Source organism: Neophocaena asiaeorientalis, unplaced genomic scaffold, assembly GCF_003031525.2.
Source record: "Neophocaena asiaeorientalis asiaeorientalis breed wild unplaced genomic scaffold, Neophocaena_asiaeorientalis_V1.1 scaffold134, whole genome shotgun sequence".
Taxonomy (NCBI): Eukaryota; Metazoa; Chordata; class Mammalia; order Artiodactyla; family Phocoenidae; genus Neophocaena; species Neophocaena asiaeorientalis.
Genome location: NW_020185339.1, coordinates 13,050,491 through 13,075,196, shown reverse-complemented (window position 1 = coordinate 13,075,196; position 24,706 = coordinate 13,050,491). Strand labels below are relative to the sequence as shown.

At 36.7% G+C, this 24,706-nt stretch overlaps 1 protein-coding gene and 1 non-coding gene across 4 annotated transcripts in view; one reads left to right on the top strand and one right to left on the bottom strand.

Annotated features, from left to right (window-relative positions):
* Window positions 1-24,405, top strand: part of FRS2 (fibroblast growth factor receptor substrate 2) — a 116,902-nt gene extending 92,497 nt beyond the window's left edge. For all 3 annotated transcript variants that reach the window (XM_024736645.1, XM_024736646.1, XM_024736647.1), the window contains 6 exons: window positions 8,828-8,922; window positions 14,405-14,496; window positions 16,032-16,218; window positions 17,231-17,389; window positions 17,689-17,852; window positions 19,232-24,405. In XM_024736645.1, the coding sequence (XP_024592413.1) occupies window positions 14,431-14,496; window positions 16,032-16,218; window positions 17,231-17,389; window positions 17,689-17,852; window positions 19,232-20,182 (1,527 nt within the window). In that variant the 5' untranslated portion in view covers window positions 8,828-8,922; window positions 14,405-14,430 and the 3' untranslated portion in view covers window positions 20,183-24,405. The remainder of the gene's footprint in view (window positions 1-8,827; window positions 8,923-14,404; window positions 14,497-16,031; window positions 16,219-17,230; window positions 17,390-17,688; window positions 17,853-19,231) is intronic.
* On the bottom strand, window positions 14,834-14,960 carry LOC112394447 (small nucleolar RNA SNORA25). The gene has a single exon (XR_003002138.1). It is a non-coding gene; the product is annotated as a small nucleolar RNA SNORA25 (small nucleolar RNA).
* Window positions 24,406-24,706: the final 301 nt, after the last annotated feature.

The following is a 24,706-nucleotide window of genomic DNA, read 5'->3' as shown; positions in this document are numbered from 1 at the left end:
GAAAGCTGTATATTGTGGGAGTCCTAGAAAGAGAAGAGAGAGAGAGAAAGGAGCGGAGAGAACTTTTGAAGAAATAATGGTTAAAAACTTCCCAAATTTGATGAAAGACATGAACATAAACATCCAAGGAGCTGATTGCACTCCAAGTAAGATTAAGTCAAAGAGACATAGAGCAAGACACATTATAATCAACCTTCCAAAAGACAAAGACCAGGAATCTTGAAAGCAGCAAGAAGAAAGCTAATCATCACATACAAGGGATTCTCAGTAAGATTATTAGCATATTGCTCATCAGAAACTTCAGAGGCCAGGTGGCAGTGGGCTGCTATATTCAAAGTGCTAAAAGAAAAAAAGTCTGTCCATCAAGAATCCTGTTATCTGGCAAAACTGTCCTTCAAAAGTAAGTGAGAAATTAAGACATCCCCAGGTAAACAAAAGCTGAGGGAGTTCATTACCACTAGACCTGCCCTGCAAGAAATGCGCAAGAGAGTTCTGCAAGGTGAAATGAAAGGACTCTAGACAGTAACTAGAAGTTGTGTGGAGAAATAAAGATCTCAATAAAGGTAAATACAAAGGGAATTATAAAAGCTAGTACTATTGTAACAAAGATTTATAACTTTTTATTTTCTACATGACTTAAAAGATTAATACATTTAAAAGAAAAAAAATTATTAGTCTAAAAGCTCATGTTGTTGTAACATTTTCTGGGATAGAACATATGTTAGGCCACAAATTAAGTCTCAAAAGATTTTAAAAGATAGATAGCATAAAAGTATCATCTCCAGCTACAAGAGGATGAAGTTAGAAATCAACAACAGAAGGAAAACTGGAAAATTCACAAAACTGTGGGAATTAAACAACATACTTTTTTTTTTAACGTCTACTGGAGTATATAATTGGTTTACAACGGTGTGTTAGTTTCTGCTTTATAACAAAGTGAATCAGTTATACATATACATATGTTCCCATATCTCTTCCCTCTTGCGTCTCCTTCCCTCCCACCCTCCCTATCCCACCCCTCTAGGTGGTCACAAAGCACTGAGCTGATCTCCCTATGCTATGCGGCTGCTTCCCATTAGCTATCTGTTTTACATTTGGTAGTGTATATATGTCCATGCCACTCTCTCACTTTGTCATAGCGTACCCTTCCCCCTCCCCGTATCCTCAAGTCCATTCTCTAGTAAGTCTGTAAACAACGTACTTTTAAACAACCAATCAAAGAAGAAATCACAAGGGAAATTAGAGACCAAAGAAAATGAAAACACAGCATGCCAAAACTTATAGGACACAATGAAAGCAGTTCTAAGGGGATTTTTGTAGTTATAAATGCTTATGTTAAAAAAATAAGAAAGATCTCTAGCTTTATAACTTAAGGAACTAGAAAAAAACAAACTAAAACCAAAGGTAGCAGAAGGAAGGAAATAATAAAGGTTAAAGGAGAGAGGAAATAGAGAATAGAAAAACAAAGTCAGTGAACCAAAAGTTTGTTCTTTGAAAACATCGACAAAATTGACAAATTTTTGGCTAGGTAGACTAAGAAAATAGGAGGAAAGACTCAGATAGTATACTAAAATCAGAAGTGAAAGTGGTGACATCACTATCAAGTCTACTGAAATAAAAAGGATTATAAGAGAGTACTATGAACAACTGTATGCCAACAAATTGAAGAACCTAGGTGAAATGGACAAATTCCTAGAAATATAAAACCTACCAAGACTAAATCACAATAGACCTATAAGGTAAGGAGATTGAATCAGTAATAAAAAAAATCTTTTGAGTAGAAAAGCCCTGGCTTGGGACCTCACTGGTGGTCCAGTGGCTAAGACTCCACGCTCCCAATGCAGGGGGCCTGGGTTCAATCCCTTGTCAGGGAACTGGATCCCACATGCCGCAACTAAGAGTCTCCATGTCACAACTAAGAGTTCACATGCTGCAACTAAAAAAGATCCCACATGCCATAACTAAAAGATCCCATGTGCTGTAGCTAAGACGCAGTACAGCCAAATAAATAAATAAATATTTTTTAAAAAAAGAAAGAAGGAAAAGAAAAGACCTGGCTTCACCAGTGAATTCTGCTAGTTAAAGAACTACTATCAGTCCCTCTCAAACTTTTCCAAAATATTGAAGAGGAGAGAACACTTCCTAATTCATTCTATGAGGCCAGCATTACCCTGATAACAAAGTCAGACAAAGACATTACAAGAAAAGAAGACTACAGACCAATATCTCTTGTAAACATTGATTCCAAAATCTTCAACAAAATGCTAGCAAACTGAATTCATCCACATAATAAAGGGATTATATACCGTGGTAAAGTGGGATTTCTTTTTGGAATGCAAGGATGGTACAACATGAAAATTGATCAGTGTAATACACCACATTAACAGAATGAAGGAAAAAAACACACAATCATCTCAATTGATGCAGAAAAAGCATTTGACAAAGTTCAACACCTTTTCAAGATAAAAGCATTAGAAAAAACTAGGAATAGACGGACACCACCTCAATATAATGAAAGCTATATATGAAAAACCCACAGCAGACATCATTCTCAATAGTAAAAGACTGAAAGCCTTTCCCCTAAGATCAGGAACAAGGCAAGGATGCCCACTTTCACGACTTTTATTTAACATGGTAGTGGAAGTTCTAGCCAGAGCACTTAGGTAAGAAAAAGAAATAAAAGTTATCCAAATTGAGAAGAAAGAAGTAAAATAATCTGTTTGCAGGTAAGATGATCTTATATGTGGGAAACCCTAATGAGTCCACAGAAAAAATACTTTCAGAACTAATAAATGAATTCAACTAAGTAGCAGGATACAAAGTCAAAATGTAAAAGTTAGTTGCATTTCTGTACATCACAATGAACAATCTGAAAAGTAAATTACAAAAACAGTTCCTTTTACAGTGGCATCAAAAGGAATAGAATACTTAGGAATTAAAAAACATTTACAATGAAAACTGCAAAATACTGCTGAAGAAATTGAAGAAATAAATAAACACATCTGATATTCATGGATTAGAAGATACAATATTATTAAAATATCAGTCCTATCCAAAGAGATTTACAGATTCATTGCAATACCTGTCAAAATCCCAATGATGTTTTTTTCGAAAACAGGAAAACCCATCCTGAAATTCATATGGAATCTCAGGACCCTGGATAGGCAAAACAGTCTTAAAACTGGATTACTCACAATTCTTGATTTCAAAACTTACTAAAAAGCCACATAATAAAAACAGTTGGTACTGGCATAAATACAGACATATAGACCAGTGGAATAGAATAGAGAACCCAGAAATAAACCCTCACATATGTGGTAAAATAAGTTTTGAAAAGGGTACGAAGACCATTCAGTGGGGAAACAAGTCTTCAACAAATGCTTCTGGGACAACTCGGTATCTGCATACAAAAGATTAACTTGGACCTTTACCTAAAACCATATACAAACATTAACTCAAATTGGATCAAAGACCTAAATATAAGACAAAAACCAGTGAGATTCTTAGAAGAAAACATAGGGCAAAAGCTTCACAACATGGATTTGGCAGTGCTTTCTTGGATGTGACACCAAAAGCACAGGCATCAAAGCAAAAGTAGACAAATTGGACTTAATGAAAAAAAATTTCTTTACTTCAAAAGATACTATCAACAGAGTGAAAGAGGCAACCATAGAATGGGAGAAAATATTTGCAAATCATATATTTGATAAGGGATTAATATCCAGAATATATAGAGAACTTATACTAAAAGTCAACAGCAAAAGAACAGCCTGATTCAAAAATGGGCAAAGGACTTGAATAGACATTTCTCTAAAAAAGATACACTGTGGAAAACAGTATGGAAGTTTCTCAAAAAATTAATAAAATAGAACTACCATATGATTCATCAGTACCACTTCTGGGTATGTATCCAAAATAATTGAAAGCAGGGTCTCGGAGAGATATTTGTTCATCCATGTTCATAGCAGATTATTCCAATAGCCAGAACATAGATAAATGTCCATTGACAGATGGATGGATTAGTAAGTGTTGGTATATATTCAGTGGAATATTTTTCAGTCTTGAAAGGAATTCTGACACATATTACAGCATTAATGAACTGTGAAGACATTATGCTAAGTGAGATAAGACAGGCACAAACTCATAAATAGTGTACAATCTCAGTTATATGAGGTATTTAGAATAGTGAAACTCATGAAAACAGAAAGTAGAATGGTGGTTGCCAGGAATTGGGCAGAGGGGAAATGAGTTGTTATTTAATGGGTATAGAGTTTCATTTCTGCAAAATGAAAAAGTCCTTGAGATTGATTGCACAATATTGAATATATTTAACACTACTAAACTGTATGCTTAAAAATGGGTAAAATTGGGCTTTCCTGGTGGCGCAGTGGTTGAGAGTCCGCCTGCCGATGCAGGGGACATGGGTTTGTGCCCCAGTCCAGGAAGATCCCACATGCGCGGAGCAGCTGGGCCCGTAAGCCATGGCCGCTGAGCCTGCGCGTCCGGAGCCTGTGCTCCGCAACAGGAGAGGCCACAACAGTGAGAGGCCTGGGTACCACAAAAAAAAAAAAGGGTAAGATGGTAAATTTTATATGTATTTTACCACAATTTTAAAAATTAGAAAAAAGAAAAAAAAGAACTGAAGGTGAGAAAGAGTTTCTAACAGGGTTTTTAATATTTTCAAGAGCTTTATAGGTTGGCACACTGATTCTTTTGTATGTTTAACTGCATTTCAAAGCTTTTCCTTGATATAGGATTATAGATGGATCACTCTCACTTCTCTTAATCACATTTACTATGAATAAACTCATTTCAGTATAGGGGTTGTGGGATGCTTACGAGAGGAACAAATAAAAAGAGGAAGAGAAATTTTTCTTAGTTAATTGGCTAAAATCTCTTAAGAGAGAGAGCTAGACGAACATCACATAAGAGAAATGATTTATGGTAGAATTAGCTGGACAGTTTTATAAGCCAGAGGCAAATCATGATGTATGTTAAGCTTCTGGAAAAAAAAAAAGCTGTGCTAAGGAAAAGGCAGTGGGTTGCTGCCCACCCTAATATGGGGTGTAGCAGCAGCTCACAAGGTGTGTAAGGAAACACCTGGCTGAACCGCTGATTTTATATACAGGTTATAAGTCCAGAACGAAAAATTTTGTTTGTGTGTGGGTTCATGGTTTTGGAAATGTTCATTTTGGGTATCAATCATATTTGTTAACTCAAGTTAATATATAGATTAAAATGAGACTATTTGGAGGTCAGACAGCAGAAGCAGGAAGAACTACAGTCCTGCAGCCCGTGGAACAAGAACCACATTCACAGAAAGAGAGACAAGATGAAAAGGCAGAGGGCTATGTACCAGATGAAGGCAGAGGGCTATGTACCAGATGAAGGAAGAATATAAAACCCCAGAAAAACAACTAAATGAAGTGGAGATAGGCAACCTTCCAGAAAAAGAATTCAGAACAATGATAGTGAAGATGATCCAGGACCTCGGAAAAACAATGAGGCTAAGATCGAGAACTCAACATAGGAGCACCTGAATACATAAGGCAACTGGTAACAGCTGTAAAATAGGAAATCGACAGTAACACAGTAATAGTGGGAGACTTTAACACCTCACTTACACCAATGGACACATCATCCAAAATGAAAATAAATAAGGAAACACAAGCTTTAAATGACACAATAGACTAGATAGATTTAATTGATATTTATAAGACATTCCATCCAAAAACAGCAGATTACACTTTCTTCTCAAGTGCACATGGAACGTTCTCCAGGATAGATCACATCTTGGGTCATAAATCAAGCCTCAGTAAATTTAAGAAAATTGAAATCATATCAAGCATCTTTTCTGACCAGCGCTATGAGCTTAGAAATGAATTACAGGGAAGAAAACATAAAAAACACAAACACATGGAGGCCGAACAATACGTTACTAAATAACCAATAGATCACTGGAGAAATCAAAGAGGAAATCAAAAAATACCCAGAGACAAATGACAATGAAAACATGACGATCCAAAACCTATGGGATGCAGCAAAAGCAGTTCTAAGAGGGAAGTGTATAGCTTTACAAGCATAGCTCAAGAAACAAGAAAAATCTCAAATAAACAATGTAACCTTACACCTGCAGGAACTAGAGAAAGAAGAAAAAAGAAAACCCAAAGTCAGTAGGAGGAAAGAAATCATAAAGATGAGAGCAGAAATAAATGACATAAAAGCAAAGAAAACAGTAGCAAAGATCCATAAAACTAAAAGCTGGTTCTTTGAGAAAATAAACAAAATTGATAAACTATTAGCCTGACTCATCAAGAAAAAGAGGTAGAGGACTCAAATCAATACAGTTAGCAATGAAAAAGGAGAAGTTACAACAGACACCACAGAAATACAAAGCATTCATTGTGAAAATGACTCTACTACCCAAACCAATCTATAGATTCAATCCAATCCCTATGAAATTACCAATGGCATTTTTTATGGAACTAGAACAAAAAATCTTAAAATTTGTATGGAGACACAAAAGACCCCAAATAGCCAAAGCAGTCTTGAGGAGAAAAAACGGAGCTGGAAGAATCAGACTATCTGACTTCAGACTATACTATAAAGCTACTGTAATCAAGGCAATATGGTATTGGCACAAAAACAGAAACATAGATGAATGGAACAAGATAGAAAGCCCAGAAATAAAGCCACGCACCTATGGTCAACTAATCTATCCCCAAAAAAAAAAAAAAAAAAAAAGACACGTAAGAACACTCCCTAACACCATACACACAAGAAAAACTCAAAATGCTTTAGAGACCTAAATGTAAGACCAGACACACTAAAACTCTTACAGGAAAGCATAGGAAGAACACTCTTTGACATAAATCACAGCAAGATCTTTTTTGATCCACCTCCTAGAGTAATGGAAATAAAAACAAAAATAAACAAATGGGACCTAATGAAATTTAAAAGCTTTTGCACAGCAAAGGAAACCATAAACAAGATGAAAAGACAACCCTCAGAATGGGAGAAAATATTTGCAAACGAATCAACAGACAAAGTATTAATCTCCAAAATATATTAACAGTTCATGCAGCTCAATATTAAAAAAACAAACAACCGAATCCAAAAATGGGCACAAGACCTAAATAGGCATTTCTCCAAAGAACACATACAGATGGCCAAGAAGCACGTGAAAAGCTGCTCAACATCACTAATTATTAGAGAAATGCAAATCAAAACTACAATGAGGTATCACCTCACACCAGTTAGAATGGGCAACACCAGAAAATCTACAAACAACAAATGCTGGAGAGGGTGTGGAGAAAAGAGAACCCTCTAGCATTGTTGGTGGGAATGTAAATTGATACAGCCACTATGGAGAACAGTATGGAGGTTCCTTAAAAAACTAAAAATAGAACTACCATACGACCCAGCAATCCCACTACTTGGCATATACCCAGAGGAAACTGTAATTCAAAACATCACATGTGGGCTTCCCTGGTGGTGCAGTGGTTGAGCGTCCACTTGCTGATGCAGGGGACACGGGTTCATGCTCCAGTCCTGGAAGATCCCACATGCCGTGGAGCGGCTAGGCTGGTGAGCCATGGCCGCAGGGCCTGCACGTCTGGAGTTGCCCATCAACAGATGAATGGATAAAGAAGATGTGGTACATATATACAATGGAATGTTACTGAGCCATAAAATGGAATGAAATTGGGTCATTTGTTGAGACGTGGATGTATCTCAAGACTCATACAGAGTGAAGTAAGTCAGAAAGCGAAAAATATTGGGTGGTGGTGGGATGAATTGGGCGATTGGGAGTGACATGTATACACTGATGTGTATAAAATTGATGACTAGTAAGAACCTGCTGTACAAGAAAATAAAATTCAAGAATTAAAAAAAATTTTTTTAACTAAAATAAATAAATAAACTGCTCTGACTTTCTGAGCACTCCTTAAGTTTTTGGTTGGCACCACTCATACAGCTTTTATTACTGTCTCTTTTTTTCTCAATAAAAGAAGATTATTTCATTAATAAAATAAAATGAGACTCTGTAAAACCCCTAACATAATGCCTACTGTAGTATAGCTATTTAGTAAATGCTAATGCTCGTGCTTGAGTGAATTTGATTGTTTTTTCTGTGTTGTAGAAAGTGAATAAATTAACCAGAAAATTTTCAGAAGTATATTGAAATGTCTTAAAACTCTAGATTGTAATTTATTGCTGTAATTTATATCATTATCCTGTGACTCTATGGCATGCTAGTTCATACTGTTTTCTCATGACTGACTCTTCTGATTTGATCCTGGGGGTGTCTTGTGGATTAGAAGATACAGAGGATGGATTCTAAAGACAGTCCACTCTTTGGCAGGAGGGACAGTGAGGTTTAAGAGATGTGACTGGATATGGAGAATTAGCCTGCCCTTGGCTAAAATGGGGTTTTAAAGCTGGAAAGGAACCTTGGAGGTAGTTTAGTCTAACCTTTCATTTTATGGCTGTGGAGATAAATGTAGAGAAGTGTGTTGTCTAATGTCATAGCTGTAGTGGAGAAGCTAAAATCAATGGCTTCTAAAGGTCCTGATATCCAGACATCATGGAACGTAAGCTACTGCATTTTTACTTTTCTTTTGCAAAGGCTGTATTGATGGTACCATGTACACATTATATTAATTTTTAGAATAGATCTTATAAATTATATATATTTTAATCAAAAATTCAGTCTTTTTAGTTTGTTTAAATAGATTAACTGAACTAACAGTGCTGCCAGAAGTCTCATAAGGAAAACTGTTTTTAAAGAAATAACAAATTCTTGACTTTTTCTTGCTAATTGTAGGTTAAGTCAGCAAACAAAGAAAACATGGTGTTTTGAAGTATGATTAAACTCCTGATGCTGCAGCAGAGGCTAAGAATATTAATGGCCAGATCTAGGTAAGTTGAAGTTTACTTTTAAAAAAATCATTAAGTGCACAAATTACATTTTTTAAGCTAGAGATTTTAATAGTGTTTTCTTGAATGCAGTTTTATTTTGCCTCCTTATATGTTGTCACCTCCCACTTCCCAAAAATAAGGACAATTGGCTTTAATTAAACACGACAGTGTTTACTAATTTAAAATACCCAACACACTTGCTGCAATATTGATCTTCCCAAACAGAAGCTGCCTTTTGTTCTTGAATGTACCCTTATTACTTTCCTATGTGGCTTTCTTGAGGGAGTATAGTACGTCTTGTGTTTTTGCTGAGTTACAAACTTGACTGGGTAAGATGATAAGATCACGTGGTTTCTCATCAAGTGTTTACAGGTATTCGTACATATTGTTGAGTGTTACATAACTCAGACACTCTCCAGGTATTAATATGATTGTCATAAATGCAGACTATCTAGTGTCTTGCCTTTCCCCCTGCCTGGGAATTCATGCTTCAGGAGGAGGAGTCAGAGATGTGGGTGAAAACTTCACATTAAAAATCTCCTTCTGTGCTGGAAGATTGACTACAACTGCCTGTAGTCCCAGCTGTTTCACAGTCTTACTCCTGCTAAGCCTATTCTTCAGCTTTACTGAGGCCTCCTGTTCCTTTTTGCCTCCCTCCGTTTCTCCCATTTCATCAGCCCTCTTCTTTCTTGCTTCTTTCCTGACCAGACCTGATGGCCCATTACTTCAAACCCCAATATTGCCAATATCCTTTAATTTCCTTGTCCTTTTACCTTCTGACCCTGGGTCAGTTGAACTGTCTACCCTCTGGACTGCTGAGTACAGCTAGAAAAATAGCATAATCTTACTCTCCAGCTTCTGCTAAGTCTCAGCATAGCCTACTTAATAATCCTGCTACCTTTCTTGGGTAGCTTCTCAGAGAATAATCCTCAAGTCCTTCATTGTGCAAACTTGGCTTCTGTTTTACCAAAGAAATTTAGGATGATAGGTGTTATCCATTTCAGCTTCTCTACTGTGTTCCACCCATCCTTATTTTCTGCTCTCTCTCCTCAGAGGACAAGGCACTCCTTCTCTGGGCAGACTTCTTAGTCTGGGCCCCAGAACTCATCTTCTCCAGCCTCCCCGCTCTGTCTTGATCCATCCTGTAGCCGTCTGTGTCCTTTGTTTTTTCCTATATTCTTTAACCTTTACTGACATACTGATTACTAACCTGTATAAATCTATGTCACCTTAAAACAATAAGTAACTCAAGCAACATATTTTCTTTTGAAACCATGTCCAACCATACTCTATCACTTTAGGCTTTCCTTTCCAACTGTGTTCTTGAAAGAGCCTTTTCTATTCTTTGGAGGACTACTTCCTTATCTTCCATTTGCTCACTGCTGAATGGCTTCTGCCTCTACCTAACACTCCACTATGGATAGAACCTTCCTTCTTGACACTTTCTTTTCTTAGTTTGTACTATTCTGATTCTTTCTCTTCTCCTTCACTTGTTTTTCTCTACTCCAGTATTTGCGCATTTGTGTTCCCCAGAATTTTAACTGCAGACTGCTCTTTATACTGTCCTTGATCAGGGTCTTCTGTTTTATAGTTTCAAATACCATGTGTCCCAATATTTTACCTCTTTCCTCAAACCCATTCTGATGTACTTACCTCTCTATTGCAAGTCTTCGTTTTGTTGTTCTCTGGAATCTCAATTTAACATGTCTAAAACTGAACTAACCACCATCACTTCCTCTCGAAGACCTGAGAAAGTCTTTCCATTTCAAGTAATGGAACCAGCACCCTTCATCTGCCGCCCTGAAAACTGCCTCCTACTTCCTGTATACCTAGCCAGACACTCAGTGCTGCAGACTTGTCTTCCTAAGTATTTTTAAAATTCATTATTTTCATCTTTATTCCTACTATTGCTGCTCTGGTTTTAAGTCTTTGGCATATTCCATTTTTCAGTAGTCTCTCACTGGCTTCCCTTCCTCTGAGCTAAACTCCCACTTAAAATTACCCTGCAGATGGAGGTATCTAAAATGAATTCCTGACCACCTCACTTTCCTGCTTAAAATACTTCATTGGCTTTTCACCTTGTGTAGGATGAAATTCATTCTCTTTGGAGTGGCATACAAGGATTTCGTGTCACATGGTAGGCTTTTCATTAACTATTTTTGCACTGAACTGAAGCATTCAATGTGAATAGAGCCCCCAGGTAGGTTGTACCACCATTCATATATCCCTGACAAAATCAGAGGTGCTGCCTTAACAGGTAGCCTGTGAAGGTGTCAAGCGGAAGAATGCTTTTTCTACTTCTTTTGAGAAATAGTTGAAAAATATTTACTTGAGGCATTATTTTTTCAGGCAAAAGCCTCACTGTAGTAATCATTTAGCTCTTTGTATTCAGTGGTGAGGCTGGATAAGCAATTTCAAGAAGACTTTTTGTTTCTATCAATTATCTGTCTGCTTTAAAGATTTTTTTGAAATATTCTTTTGGCCTCCTTCTCATCTTCTAATTTATTAAACACTTACTAATTTTTAAAAATTAAACATTTATTGAATATCTGCTATGTCAAACAGTATGCTTAGTGCCCTAGAAAATTCAGAAGACACGGTTCCTATCTTCTTGGAGATCACAGTGTAGTGGGCGGTGAGACAGGTCAACATTACAGTAGAATGTGATAAGTGCCATGTCCATTTGACTACAGGGACATTGGAAGCAGGCTAGCTTCAAGTTAGTTAGAGTCCCAGATCCCTAGGTTGTTGTTCAGGATGCTTTATGGTTTGTCTCATGCTTGTGTTACAGCCTACCCTGCACTCTAGTCGTACTAGATGCCTCACTTTCTCCTGAATACATTGCCACCTTTCATGACTTTTATCGTTGCACCTAATTTTTTATCTTGTCTCAAGTGCCTGTTTCTGTTTTTTGCCTAGCACACTGTTTCTGCTCACCTTTTAAAGTACCAGCTCAAATGGTGCTTCCTGCCCTTCCTAACCCAGAAAGTTAGTTGCTTCTTTCTCTGTGCCCACGGAACTCTTCTTATATTCTGATACGAGGTTTATCATAATGCATTATCTGTTGACATCTCTGTTTTTCCCTTTAGATTCATGGCTCTTCAGAGGTACATCCTGTGACTTAGTCATCTTTATACCATGATACTTAACTGGCATATTAAGACACCAAATATGAATCTTTTTTTTCTTTTATGTAACAAGATTTTATTTATCCTTATGTCATCACACATTTTCCCTATATAAATTTATTTGTTTACGTTTTTAAGTGAAGTATAGTTGATTTACAATGTTGTGTTAGTTTGTGGTGTATAGCAAAGTGATTCAGTTATATATGTATATATATAATTTTTCATATTCTTTTCCATTATGTTTTATTACAAGATATTGAATATAGTTCCCTGTGCTAAACAGCAGAACCTTGTTGTTTATCTATGCTATTTATAGTAGTTTGTATCTGCTAATCCCAAACTCCTAATTTATCCCTCCCCTACCCCTTTTCCCCTTTGGTAACCATAAGTTTGTTTGCTATGTCTGTGAGTCTGTTCTGTTTTGTAAATAAGTTCATTTGTATCATATTTTAGATTCCACATGTAAGTGATACCATGTGGTATTTATCTTTCTCTGTCTGACTTACCTCATTTAGTGTGATAATCTCTAGGTCCATCCATGTTGCTGCAAATGGCATTATTTCATTCTTTTTTATGGCTGAGTAGTATTCCATTGTATATGTATATATACCACATCTTCTTTATCCATTCATCTGTCAGTGGACATTTAGATTGCTTACATGTCTTGGCTGTTGTAAATAGAGCTGCTATGAACATTGGGGTACATGTATATTTTCAAATTAGAGTTTTCTCTGGATATATGCCCAGGAGTGGGATTGCTGGATCTTATGGCAATTCTCTTTTTAGTTTTTTAAGGAACTTCCATACTGTTTTCCATAGCGGCTGTGCCAAGTTATGTTCCCAACAGTGTAATAGGGTCCCCTTTTCTCCACACCGTCTTCAGCATTTATTATTTGTAGGCTTTTTAATGATGGCCATTCTCACCAGTGCAAGGACACCACCAAATATGAGTCTTAATTTAACTTTACTATTTTACTTGTCACTTCTTTTGGTTTATACACTAGTATCCTTTTTTATCTGCTTAATCCTTACACCTGCCAGCATTCTTTATCTTCCTTTAGTGCAGTTCGTTCAGCTCACAAGAGACTTAGAGCACCTCCTGTGTGCTAGGTATTGTGTTAGGCACAGGGAATGCAAGAATGAATAAAGTCCATCCCTGCTGGGAAGGAGCTCAAAGTGGAGGGAAGTAGATAGATAGGTAAACAGTCTATCACAGTTTTTACTGAGTAAACAGTGTGAAAGATGCTGTGATACTGGGAAGCTCAGGGTGCATTGGGGGTACACAAGGAATATAACTTGCCCAGTTGGTAGGAGTCAGAGAAGGCTTCCTGAAGACACTGTACTCTGAAGTTGAATCTTGAGAAAGGAGCAGCATGGAAGGGTGTGAGAGAACAAGATGCTCTGGGGAAACTGTTTAGTATGGCTGGGTAGGACTCAAAGCAGAGAGGAGGGAAGAGATTAGACTGTCTTTGTGGACAGAGACCAAATTGTGAAGGACCATGTGTCATACTGATGAGCTTTGCATTTTTTCCTGAAGGTAGTGAAGATCTGCTGAAGAATTTTAGGCAAATTTTAATCAGATTTATGTTTTTAATGTTTAGTAGCTTCTTACGCTTCCTTCTTTCCCCCTTTTTTCAAATACTGTCACATCCATTCTCATTCTTTCTCATTTGTAAGTGAAGTTTTGAATTTTTCCTTTGTTCACTTGCAGTATTCTTCAACACTTAATGTCACTGTAACCACTTATCTCTAACCTTCTGTGGGAAGGGATTAGATAGACACACTCTTTCAGTTTTGCCAGTATTCTCTGTGTTAAGTTACAGCTTGAATTTTGAGTTGTCTTTCTCTCTTAATGAACTATTCCAGATTTGTTTTTGTATCTTATTAACCAATTTTGTCTGTTGGGATACGTAAAGAATACTGCAATGCATGGTATGAATCAAAATACTTGCCAAGCCAGAAGTCTAGCATCCTTTTGGAAATTTATTAATAAAGAGGGACTGAAATTCCTAATAAGCCATAAACGGTTAATTCCATGAATGACTTTATTTTAATAGTGTTATGTGTGAGAACTTAAATTGGTTTCTTTTAGATAATTTTAAAATAGGCAGACCTTTGCAAATTAAATTTGAGATTTCTGTGAAGTCTCCCTCACAGAATTATTCTTCTTGTTGCTGAGTAAAATTCTCCAACTAGTTGTGTGAAATCTAGCTCTAGCCATTTATTTCCTTAGGCTTAGTTTTCCTCATCAAAATAACGCAGGGCTTATGTTAGATGATTTTTAGTGTCTTTTTCTGTTTTTTGACTTTTGTATCTTACATCTAATAATTTTTTGCAAATTATCTTTCATGTAGTGCTCACATGGTCTTCTGAAGAAGCCATGGGTAGCTGTTGTAGCTGTCCAGATAAAGACACTGTCCCAGATAACCATCGGAACAAGTTTAAGGTCAGTAAAAACTGGTTGAGATGTAGCTCTCACTGCCTACCTGGATGCTCTTCTTTTACTTCACTTAATTAACATGTCTTATTATTTCCTCACTTTTGTATTCAGACCCTTTTATTTTCGTTTTTTGTCCATTCTGCCTTTTCTTGTTTTAACAAGTGATGACAACATTTCTTACTGACAGTGTGAAATCCTCTTTTCCTTTTCCTTTGGTCTTCCATATCCAGTTAGAGCCACACAATTCTGATAATACTGTCTTTTTTTTTTTTTTTTAACTTGGAAGACATTTACGTTTATTTTTACCTTTCAACATCACCAATCATGGATATGAGTGCCTAAATCTTGTATCTCCATCAGGAAAACATAGCACTAATGAGTGACTGTTATATCCTCTGAAGAACTCAATCTTTGGTCACAGTGATAAGAGCCCCTGGATTTGGTCCCATCAGCCCTCTTTGAAATGACCTACTGATAATATTGTCTTTAAAATGCCACTTTATAGGTGCCTCTTCAGTCCCGTCACCAGCTCCCAGTCATTGTTTAATGCCTGGACAATTTCATAACTGAACTCTATCTTCAGTCACCTCTGTGATGCATCCTGCAGTTGACATCAAATTAATCTTCCTCCTTCATCATTCTAAAACTTCAGTGGTATTCTGTTACTTAGATGCTAAGTGCTCCATTCCTTACTCATCCACAGTCATTAATCTCTCATATTGTGACCTCATTCTGCTGTAAATCATAGCCACTGGATCACACAAACCTAGGTGTAAGTCACAGCCCTCTTGCTTCATAGCTTTGTTACCTTTGGCAGGCTACATTATCACTAAGTTTTTGTTGATTTGTGTGCAGTGGAGAAAATACTGTTACCTGCAGTTTAGGATCAGTATTAAATGACAAAAACACAAGTAAAGCACTTTGCCCAACCCAGGGGTATAGTAAATTCTCCCTAAGTGTTATCTGTTCTTTATAGTCTCTGGCCATTTTCTGAAACTGAGCAGTGCAAAGCCTTCCCTTACCTGAACTCAATGCCAGTCCTGTCCTGATCTCTCTGAAACATACCTTCTTTGTCTCTGCTGTAGCACTGCATCTTCAGGATGTGCCCCCTAACTCCTGACCCACCAGTTCTCTTTTTTAACTTTATTTCCTGTCTAAATTTAATTATACCCAAGGCCCAGCTAAAGTCCCTCCTCTTCTTAGGTGAAGGCTTCTCCAACAACCCTCCGCCACAGTTCCTGCATTTCGCAGCCTCTGTTGCACTCCATTGTTAGTTAAGCATTTACAGTTTTGTGGTGTTTTTCGTGTTTGTATATCTTATCTCCTCAGTGGGAATGTGAGTTCTTTGTGGATATGAACTGGGTATTACACTGCTACATAGTCCATGCCCTAAACACACAATTGGTTGTTGAATGAACTAACAAAGGAGCCAATAACTGAACCAATAAGCAATAGTACATTTTCCTGACAAATTAGTGAAATATGTGCATAACTGTCAAGTGGGAGCATTAAGTTAGCACTAATTAAACTTTCTTTTTTAGGTCATTAATGTGGATGATGATGGGAATGAGTTAGGTTCTGGCATAATGGAACTTACAGACACGGAACTTATTTTATACACTCGCAAACGTGACTCGGTAAAATGGCACTACCTCTGCCTCCGACGCTATGGCTATGATTCGAATCTCTTTTCTTTTGAAAGTGGTCGAAGGTGTCAAACTGGACAAGGTAGGTAGAGCCTTTATTTTTTTTTTCTCCAAACATTATCATATTTGAAATATCATTCTATAATTCAGTTTTTCTATATGTAATGTTTAACTTTTATCCAGAATAAAAAAATTCTCAAATAAGTGGATTATTTAAAAAAGAGACATCGGGCTTCCCTGGTGGCACAATGATTGAGAGTCCGCCTGCCGATGCAGGGGACACAGATTTGTGCCCCGGTCCAGGAAGATCCCACATGCCGCGGAGCGGCTGGGCCCATGAGCCATGGCCACTGAGCCTGTGCGTCCGGAGCCTGTGCTCCGCAACGGGAGAGGCCACAGCAGTGAGAGGCCCACGTACTGCAAAAAAAAAAAAAAGAGAGAGACATAATACACTATGTATTCATTTATCAAGCATTTATTAAGCATGTTTTCTATGTCCAGAATTTTGGCTTATATTAAATTTAAGATTTGCAGTAAGTAAATGATTAGTCCCAGTAAATTGCCTCTATGTCTTCACTGTTGTAACTCTGGGAAAAGAACCTAAACTTTGGAGTCAAACAGAACGTACTTTTATTTTTTGCTACCTATTTCTTGAAAGTCCTTGGGCAAGTTGCATGACCTCTGTCGCATCAAATTTCTTCTGTATCAGAGGGCAACGGTAATCCAATAATTAAACGAGGTAATGATTGTAAACCACAGAACAAGGGCCTGTCAAGTGATAAAGAATTCCCTTGGTAATGGTAAGTTGGGCTCCCCCTGCTGTTAAAAAGCAGACTAGAGTAAGTTTGCAAATCTTGTTTTTGTCTTCCTTATTTTGAACCATCACCCATGGACAAATGAAAATTATTCTGTGAACTTTTGGGTTTATGTTTTGAAACAGGGAATATAATTAATTTATCAGACATTTATTTTAAAGCCTTTTCTTGCTGTTGGTGCATGGAATGCTTACTTTACAAGTTTGTTCTTCGACAGGTGCTCCTGTGTCTTTTTTAAAGATGCAGTGACCATTTTTTTCTTCTGGTTTGTATTTGTAGGAATCTTTGCCTTTAAGTGTGCTCGCGCAGAAGAATTATTTAATATGTTGCAAGAGATTATGCAGAATAATAGTATAAATGTAGTGGAGGAGCCAGTTGTTGAAAGGAATAATCATCAGACAGAATTGGAAGTCCCCAGAACACCTCGAACACCTACAAGTAAGTGTCCATTTTCCTTCTTCTATTATAAACTATAAACAGTTTTAAAAAACTGTTAGCTATAATTATAAACATTTTACATATTTTAAATATGAAAACATTAAATGTTTCATATTATTTAAAATGTGAGTGGAAAGTTAGAGTGGAGGTGGTAATGCTGTTTTGCTCCGGTTTCTCATATGTCTTGCCAGAAACACCTTCCTTAAACCTCTCAGTGCTGATTGTATTCTCATTCATTTTTATTCTCTGTGCCCTACCCCTGTATCCTTTCTTAAACCAATAAACAAACAAAAACTCAGCTCCAGGGTTTGCTGCTCAGAACTTACCTAATGGATATCCCCGATACCCCTCATTTGGAGACGCTTCATCCCATCCTTCAAGCAGACATCCTTCTGTGGGAAGTGCACGCCTGCCTTCAGTAGGTGAAGAGTCTACACATCCCTTGCTTGTGGCTGAGGAACAAGTGAGCATGTCCTACTGTCTAACATATTGTGTGGGGTTAGAGTGTTATTGTGCTAACACTTGAAGGTTTTAGTTTGAATTTTAGCTGTCACTATTTGTTTATGACTTTTGTAGTGAAGACTCAGAGGAAATAGCATGTATTTTCTGTCATATACCCAAATATATATAGGTGTTGAGGGAAACTTAGCATTACAGTAAGTTTGTGGGTTCACAGGAGAGGTGCATCTATAGATAAAGATGGACATAACCAATGGCCAATTCAGTTACAGTAACCTCCAATGAAAGCTTTTTATGTTACAGTTTTTATAGTTAGTGGACTACTAGCAATAAGGCAGATTTTGTTGTTGGTGTTTTAACAGAGCAATTTAATATTCCTGACTATTATATTTTCATTTTAGGAATGAAGTTAGCTGGTTAACATTGTCTATGTATTACTTAGTTATACTTATCTTTTGTCAACAATATGGTTGTTTATCATGAAGAAATTTTTACTGTTTTGAAATCCATTTGTTTGTGTTCTTGTTAAATGAGTTCTTATTTACCATAATTAAATTTCCCTTAGTTTTGAATTTTATTTTTGAGGTTTTCAAATTTTATGTATAGACTTCTGAACTTTTTTTATATTGTCCCCCTGGCAAAATACCACAAACTTTTCTAAGTAGCATTAATTTCCTGGTATCTATTTTATATCTATGCATTTTACAGAACTCTTATTGAATCTAGTAGGGTCTGTCTCTTTGTATAGTCAGATCATCTATAAATTATGATAAATTTCTCTCTTCCTTTTTAATACTTGTTATTTCCTATTTCTAAATCAGGTTTTACTGCATTGATGAGAATTTTAGAACAACATCAAAGTAATAATCCCCATTTGTTCATGAGTTTTAATTTTTTCTACAGAATGCTCATCATGTTTCACCATCACATGTATTTTGTTTTGTTTTGTTTTGTTTTTGCGGTAGGCGGGCCTCTCACTGTTGTGGTCTCTCCCGTTGCGGAGCACAGGCTCCGGACGTACAGGCTCAGCGGCCATGGCTCATGGGCCCAGCCGCTCCGCAGCATGTGGGATCTTCCCGGACAGGGGCACGAACCCCTGTCCCCTGCATCGGCAGGCGGACTCTCAACCACTGTGCCACCAGGGAAGCCCCATCACATGTACTTTAAAGCAGTTATTCTTTTATCAAGCTAGGAAGACATTTCTACATTTCTCCCACCTCCCCCCAACCTTTTTGTTGGTTAAAAAAACAGGTACAAAAGCTTTGAAGTAAGAATATACTTAGAAAGTTAATAAAATTAATTGATATAGTCAGGCAAATTTTTTTGTTCTTTTTTTTTCTTTTTAAAGCAAGTTTACTGATTCACTTTCCTCTTTTGTTTTAGGTACATACCTATGTCAACACTACAGGTGTACAAGAAGAACGGAAAAACCGCGCAAGTGTGCATGTCCCATTGGAGGCGAGGGTTTCTAATGCTGAAAGCAACACACCAAAAGAAGAACCAAGTAATATTGAGGACAGGGACCCTCAGATTCTTCTTGAACCTGAAGGAGTCAAGTTTGTCTTAGGACCAACCCCAGTTCAAAAGCAATTAATGGAAAAAGAGAAACTGGAACAACTTGGAAGAGATCAAGTCAGCGGAAGTGGTGCGAATAACACGGAATGGGACACTGGCTATGACAGTGATGAACGAAGAGACGCGCCCTCTGTTAACAAACTGGTGTATGAAAATCTGAATGGGCTATCTCTCACCAGTGCGTCAGGGCTCAGGAGAGGTCGTCTGCCGTCCACCAGTACCTCAGATACCCAGAATATCAACAACTCAGCTCAGAGAAGAACTGCATTGTTAAACTACGAAAATCTACCATCTTTGCCTCCTGTTTGGGAAGCCCGCAAGCTAAGTAGGGATGAAGATGACAATTTAGGACCAAAGACCCCATCTCTAAATGGCTACCATAATAATCTTGATCCAATGCATAACTATGTAAATACAGAGAATGTAACAGTGCCGGCAAGTGCTCACAAAATAGAATATTCAAGGCGTCGGGACTGTACACCGACAGTCTTTAACTTTGATATCAGACGCCCAAGTTTAGAACACAGGCAGCTCAATTACATACAGGTTGACTTGGAAGGTGGCAGTGACTCTGACAACCCTCAGACTCCAAAAACGCCTACCACTCCCCTTCCACAGACCCCTACCAGACGCACAGAGCTGTATGCTGTGATAGACATCGAGAGAACTGCTGCTATGTCAAATCTGCAGAAAGCACTGCCACGAGACGATGGTACATCTAGGAAAACTAGACACAATAGTACTGATCTGCCCATGTGAGCCCAGAAACCATTACATTGTTTGCACCTTTGTGAAGTTTTAAAAAATGAAGATGCAAGTGCTTCATTTTTATTTCTAAACACTAACTCCTTTTATAGACTGATAAAAAATTTTTTTCTGACTATTTCATGTGCTTCTTTAAAGGGAAATTAAAATGTAGAGCAGGTACTCATAAAAGAACACTAATTTCATTCTATACTACTCATTACTGTACAGCAGCATTCCCATTTTCACAGTGCCTATTTAAAATGAGAATTGAAGTGAGTGACATGCTGGTCAATTTTTATTAAGATTCTGGACTCATGCATATCATTCACGTCTAAGTCATGGTTGGCATTTAAAGCATATTATAAAGCCTCTTGATAATGTGCATTGCTAACAGATAACTCTAGGCTTTGAAAGTACTATTTGTAGATTTACTATTCATGGTATGTGACCTCCAGCATGTAACATGAGGAATCCTTTATTTCATTAATTGTAGGCTTTTTGACTTGAGCCAGGACATATGTATGGAAATAGAAGTACCACACCTCCTATGTACCAGTCAGTTCCTTAGCCTTCAGCGTTTCTAGAAAGAGCCCTACGTTCGTGAACATGGTTTGCTGTTGGTGTGTTGAAAGGCAGGAAAGAGAAGAGGTTTTCTCTTTACTCATCTCATGGTGTCATTTGAAAGGCATGCCCAGATATCTTAGAAGTACACATAGGCTCAAGAATCAGTCTCAGGTCACTTTATCCAAAAACATTTGAAAATCTGAACCATGATCTCTTGAAAGTTTCTCTCCTACAGATTATTAACAGACAGTAACATTGTTTTCTGGAGGCATTTGTGCCATTAGATTGCCATTTACCTTCAAGTTTTTCCTTTGGTGTTTGGGATGTCTAATTTTGTTGCTTCATGTCTTTTTCAATTTAGGATGTTTGAGTTTGTATATAGTTTTGAAATTGGATTATGTGTTCATTGTTGTTTAGTTTGCATTTTTGTCAAATTGTGGTTTTGAAGGTTCATTTGGAACTTACTGTTATTCTATAACAGGGTTGCCCTTGTCCAGTATTTATTTATATGCCGTTTACTTTTCAAGTTGATAAAAGCATTCTCACAATTTTAAATTTCACTTGTGTTCATAGGTGATCTCTTAAGCAGCTGAGAAGAAAAAAAAAAAAGGAAGCTACTTTTAACATGCAAATTTCCCTAAAGGTACTGTGTTTTCTCTGTGGGCACTCTCCCAGCACTTTAGCAGTGATCCCCTCAGTCACATGGCTGCAGTTGTACTTTGCCCACTGTCGTGCTCCTCAGCTCTGCTGTCCTTTCACTCATAGCTGGATCTTGGGTTATCCCTTGATTTTAATAGAATGTTAAAATTGTTGCCAGCATAGCAGGTACAGTGGAAGTCTTATAGCAATGACATTGTGTCATAATTCAGGATTGAAAATGAATTGAAGTTTATATAAACTGATGAGAGTCCATATGTCTAGCTCTTGGAAAATCAAGAATTTTCCAGTTTCCCAAATCCTAGAGAAGATAAGAGCAGGTAGAGTGGAAAGAAGGTTAGATATCCTTGCAAAATACGTCACTGTCTCCTCTAAATATGAGGAAATTTGAGATTTTGGTCTGGATCTACCAGATGTAACTAAGGTTAATTTAGCATGAAAACTTTCAGTCATATAGTATCCAATCTGTTCCGTAAATGACCTAATTATAGGACAGTGAATGGATTAGCAAAATAATAGGGTGGGACCATTATAAAGAAAATAAATTATTAAAGATGTCTTTATCATTTTTAGTGCCACTGGTTTATGTGCATAGCAGAATTTTCTTTCTTTTCTGTGAATTTGGTGCTTACCAAAGTGTTCACTGTTCTCTAAAAAGAGAGCAGCGGTATAGGTATGCAGTTTCCATTTTAATGTATTGTTCCATTTATGCTTTATTCTGAGTAGATTGCTAACTGTGCCAAATTTATGTGATGATTTTTGTAATGTGGAATAAGAGTTATGATGGAACCAGCGCACGTGGTTTTCTCCGAAACAAGCAGTCAAGACAGAGCGTTAACCTCCAAACGAAAGGGCTGACCTATTTACTCATTTTGGAGGTTGGATACTTTCTTTTCTTACTTTTCCTCAGCCTTTTCATTTTTCCTTCCAGATTCTGATTAGTTTTTATATTTTTTAAGCAACTATAATATAACCATTGCAGTTTATTCTTTCAATACTGTGTGCTTTAAAAATGAAAATGGGACCAATTTGTCTGCTAAGAATTTGAGTTTTAGGTACTACGAGTATTAGGGAAGATGTATACAACTGGTATTAATTTCTAAATGTCTCTGGAAATCACCTGTGTTCCTATTTAATTAAAAATAACATAGAACACTATTTGTCCTCTGCAGTAGTCTAGTAATGGGCATTAAGCTCTGTCCTGGAAGAATTGTACCAATTACTGGGTGCGTTTTAGAATGAGATATTTTATTGGGATATAATTGTGGCCATATGTTTCAGATTTTCTGAGACAGACCTAATTTTAGATATTCTGTTCTGTTGATAGATCATGTGATCCCACTTTTTGGTTTTGGAAATATAGTCATTGATCATACGCTTTTCCCCAATAGAATCCTGTTTTATCCATATAGATCGTAACAGCTTTTATCCCAGACCAGGGCTGGAAACTGATATGGGTATTACATGTGTTTTTTCTTAGTGTGTTTTATTTCCCAGGTTCATCTTCCTTTCAAAATGAAAATATGGTGCCTTCCCTCCCTCCAGGAAGATTGGCAAATAGTTCCTTTTATTTACTGCTGCTGTGGAGTGATGAGATATGCACTTTACTTTTGAAGACTCAGCAAAAAGCTTTTCACTTCTCAGTATATCCAGAATAGATCACATTTTGGACTTCAGAAAATTTGCCAAGCAGTCTTTGTTTTTACAGATATTAATGTTGACCCCACAGTTCAGTGTTGTGAGTCAAGCTAGTGTTTGTGTATCCCCCCCCACCAAAAAAAATCTGTGGCGCAAAGTATAAAAATGTACCTCAATAATGTTCTATTAAAAATGGGACAGGGGCCTTATGTTTTCATAATTTCCCAATAATGTGCCACCATATTTTTGCCTCAAGGTAAAGGTCTTAACAAGCTAAAAAATACATCCCATTTCCCCTTGTGCTGTTCCTAACCCATAATGTCCAAGTGTTTTGTGCAATGTGTAGTGTGTGTGTATAAATATATATATGTATATTTGTATATACATATATATATATCTATATATATATATATATATATCCTTGAAATAGACATAACATCAGAGACAACATTCAGAAGTAACTGATGTATTGGCATCTCTTTCTAATCTCTGATATGTGAGGTGTATGGTACTAAATTACCTTTTCCCTGATGTTTGCCAAATTTGAATAAAGGCATTGGTACAAAATCACAGAATGTATAGGAAATGTTTTTGGCTTGAAAAATTAACAAATATTTTATGACATACCACAATATACTCTGCCCAAACCAGCACCCTATTTTTCCTGTTCTTTACGTCCCTTTTCCCCATCCTCTTTTTTTTCTTTTTTGGTGTAACACAATTCTTTTGTAGCATCATTACAATTGCAGTTCTATGACAATTGGACAATAACAGCATGGAAACGGACTGGCATTAATAGTACAGTAGTCACCAGTGTGCCACATTTGCATTGGTAAATGCAAAATACACATTTTATAAAGGACAAATTTTGTGTTATGTTTTTATTTTCATTACATTGTATAATATTGTAAGATTATGTATGTCCTAATTTGCATTATAAATGTTTTTTTCCTACGTAAAGGCATAAATATAGCAACTTTGTATAAAGGTAGCTTATTAGATTTTTAATTTTGTCTTTTATAAAAAATTGTCTAACAGTGGGACTAAAAAATTGTCTAACATTGCCAAATTGTAAATGAAATATGAATTTTACCCCCTATAGTTAATTTCATTTATAAGCATTCCATATTTCTCTAATAAAAGACATAAGTGATACAGTAATATGCATAAATTGTATTTTAATGCTGTTTCACATCAGCATTTTAAATTTTGGTTTGCATTTTTAATATTGGCAAAATTTACCACTGTTGATTAAACCTTGTTGTATATGTAACAACATCTTTCGCCCTCTAGCCCTCCCCACCCTTGTTCTCTATTTCTCCCTGTCAGTGCCAACTTCATACGTTTTGTAGCATGGCAATAAAATATAACTTTTACACTGAGGCCAAGTGTGGCTTTTTGGAGGATGTGGACATGGGAGGATTATCCTTTAGTTGTTCTTTGCATATGACTTTTTGCCATATAAGCCATGTTTCCAGGCATGAGAAAGTTATCTCGTATATGATGTGAATGTGCTTTTAAGGACAAGTGTGAATGTGCTTTTAAGCTTAATTTTTGTCCTAACAAATAAGAACTAATTTTTTATTTTTGGAAAAGTCAGAGTTCTTGAAGTACAATCAAACCTTTATTAACTGGAGTACTTAAAGGATAAGCTAATAATTGAATTTAGTTCAACAA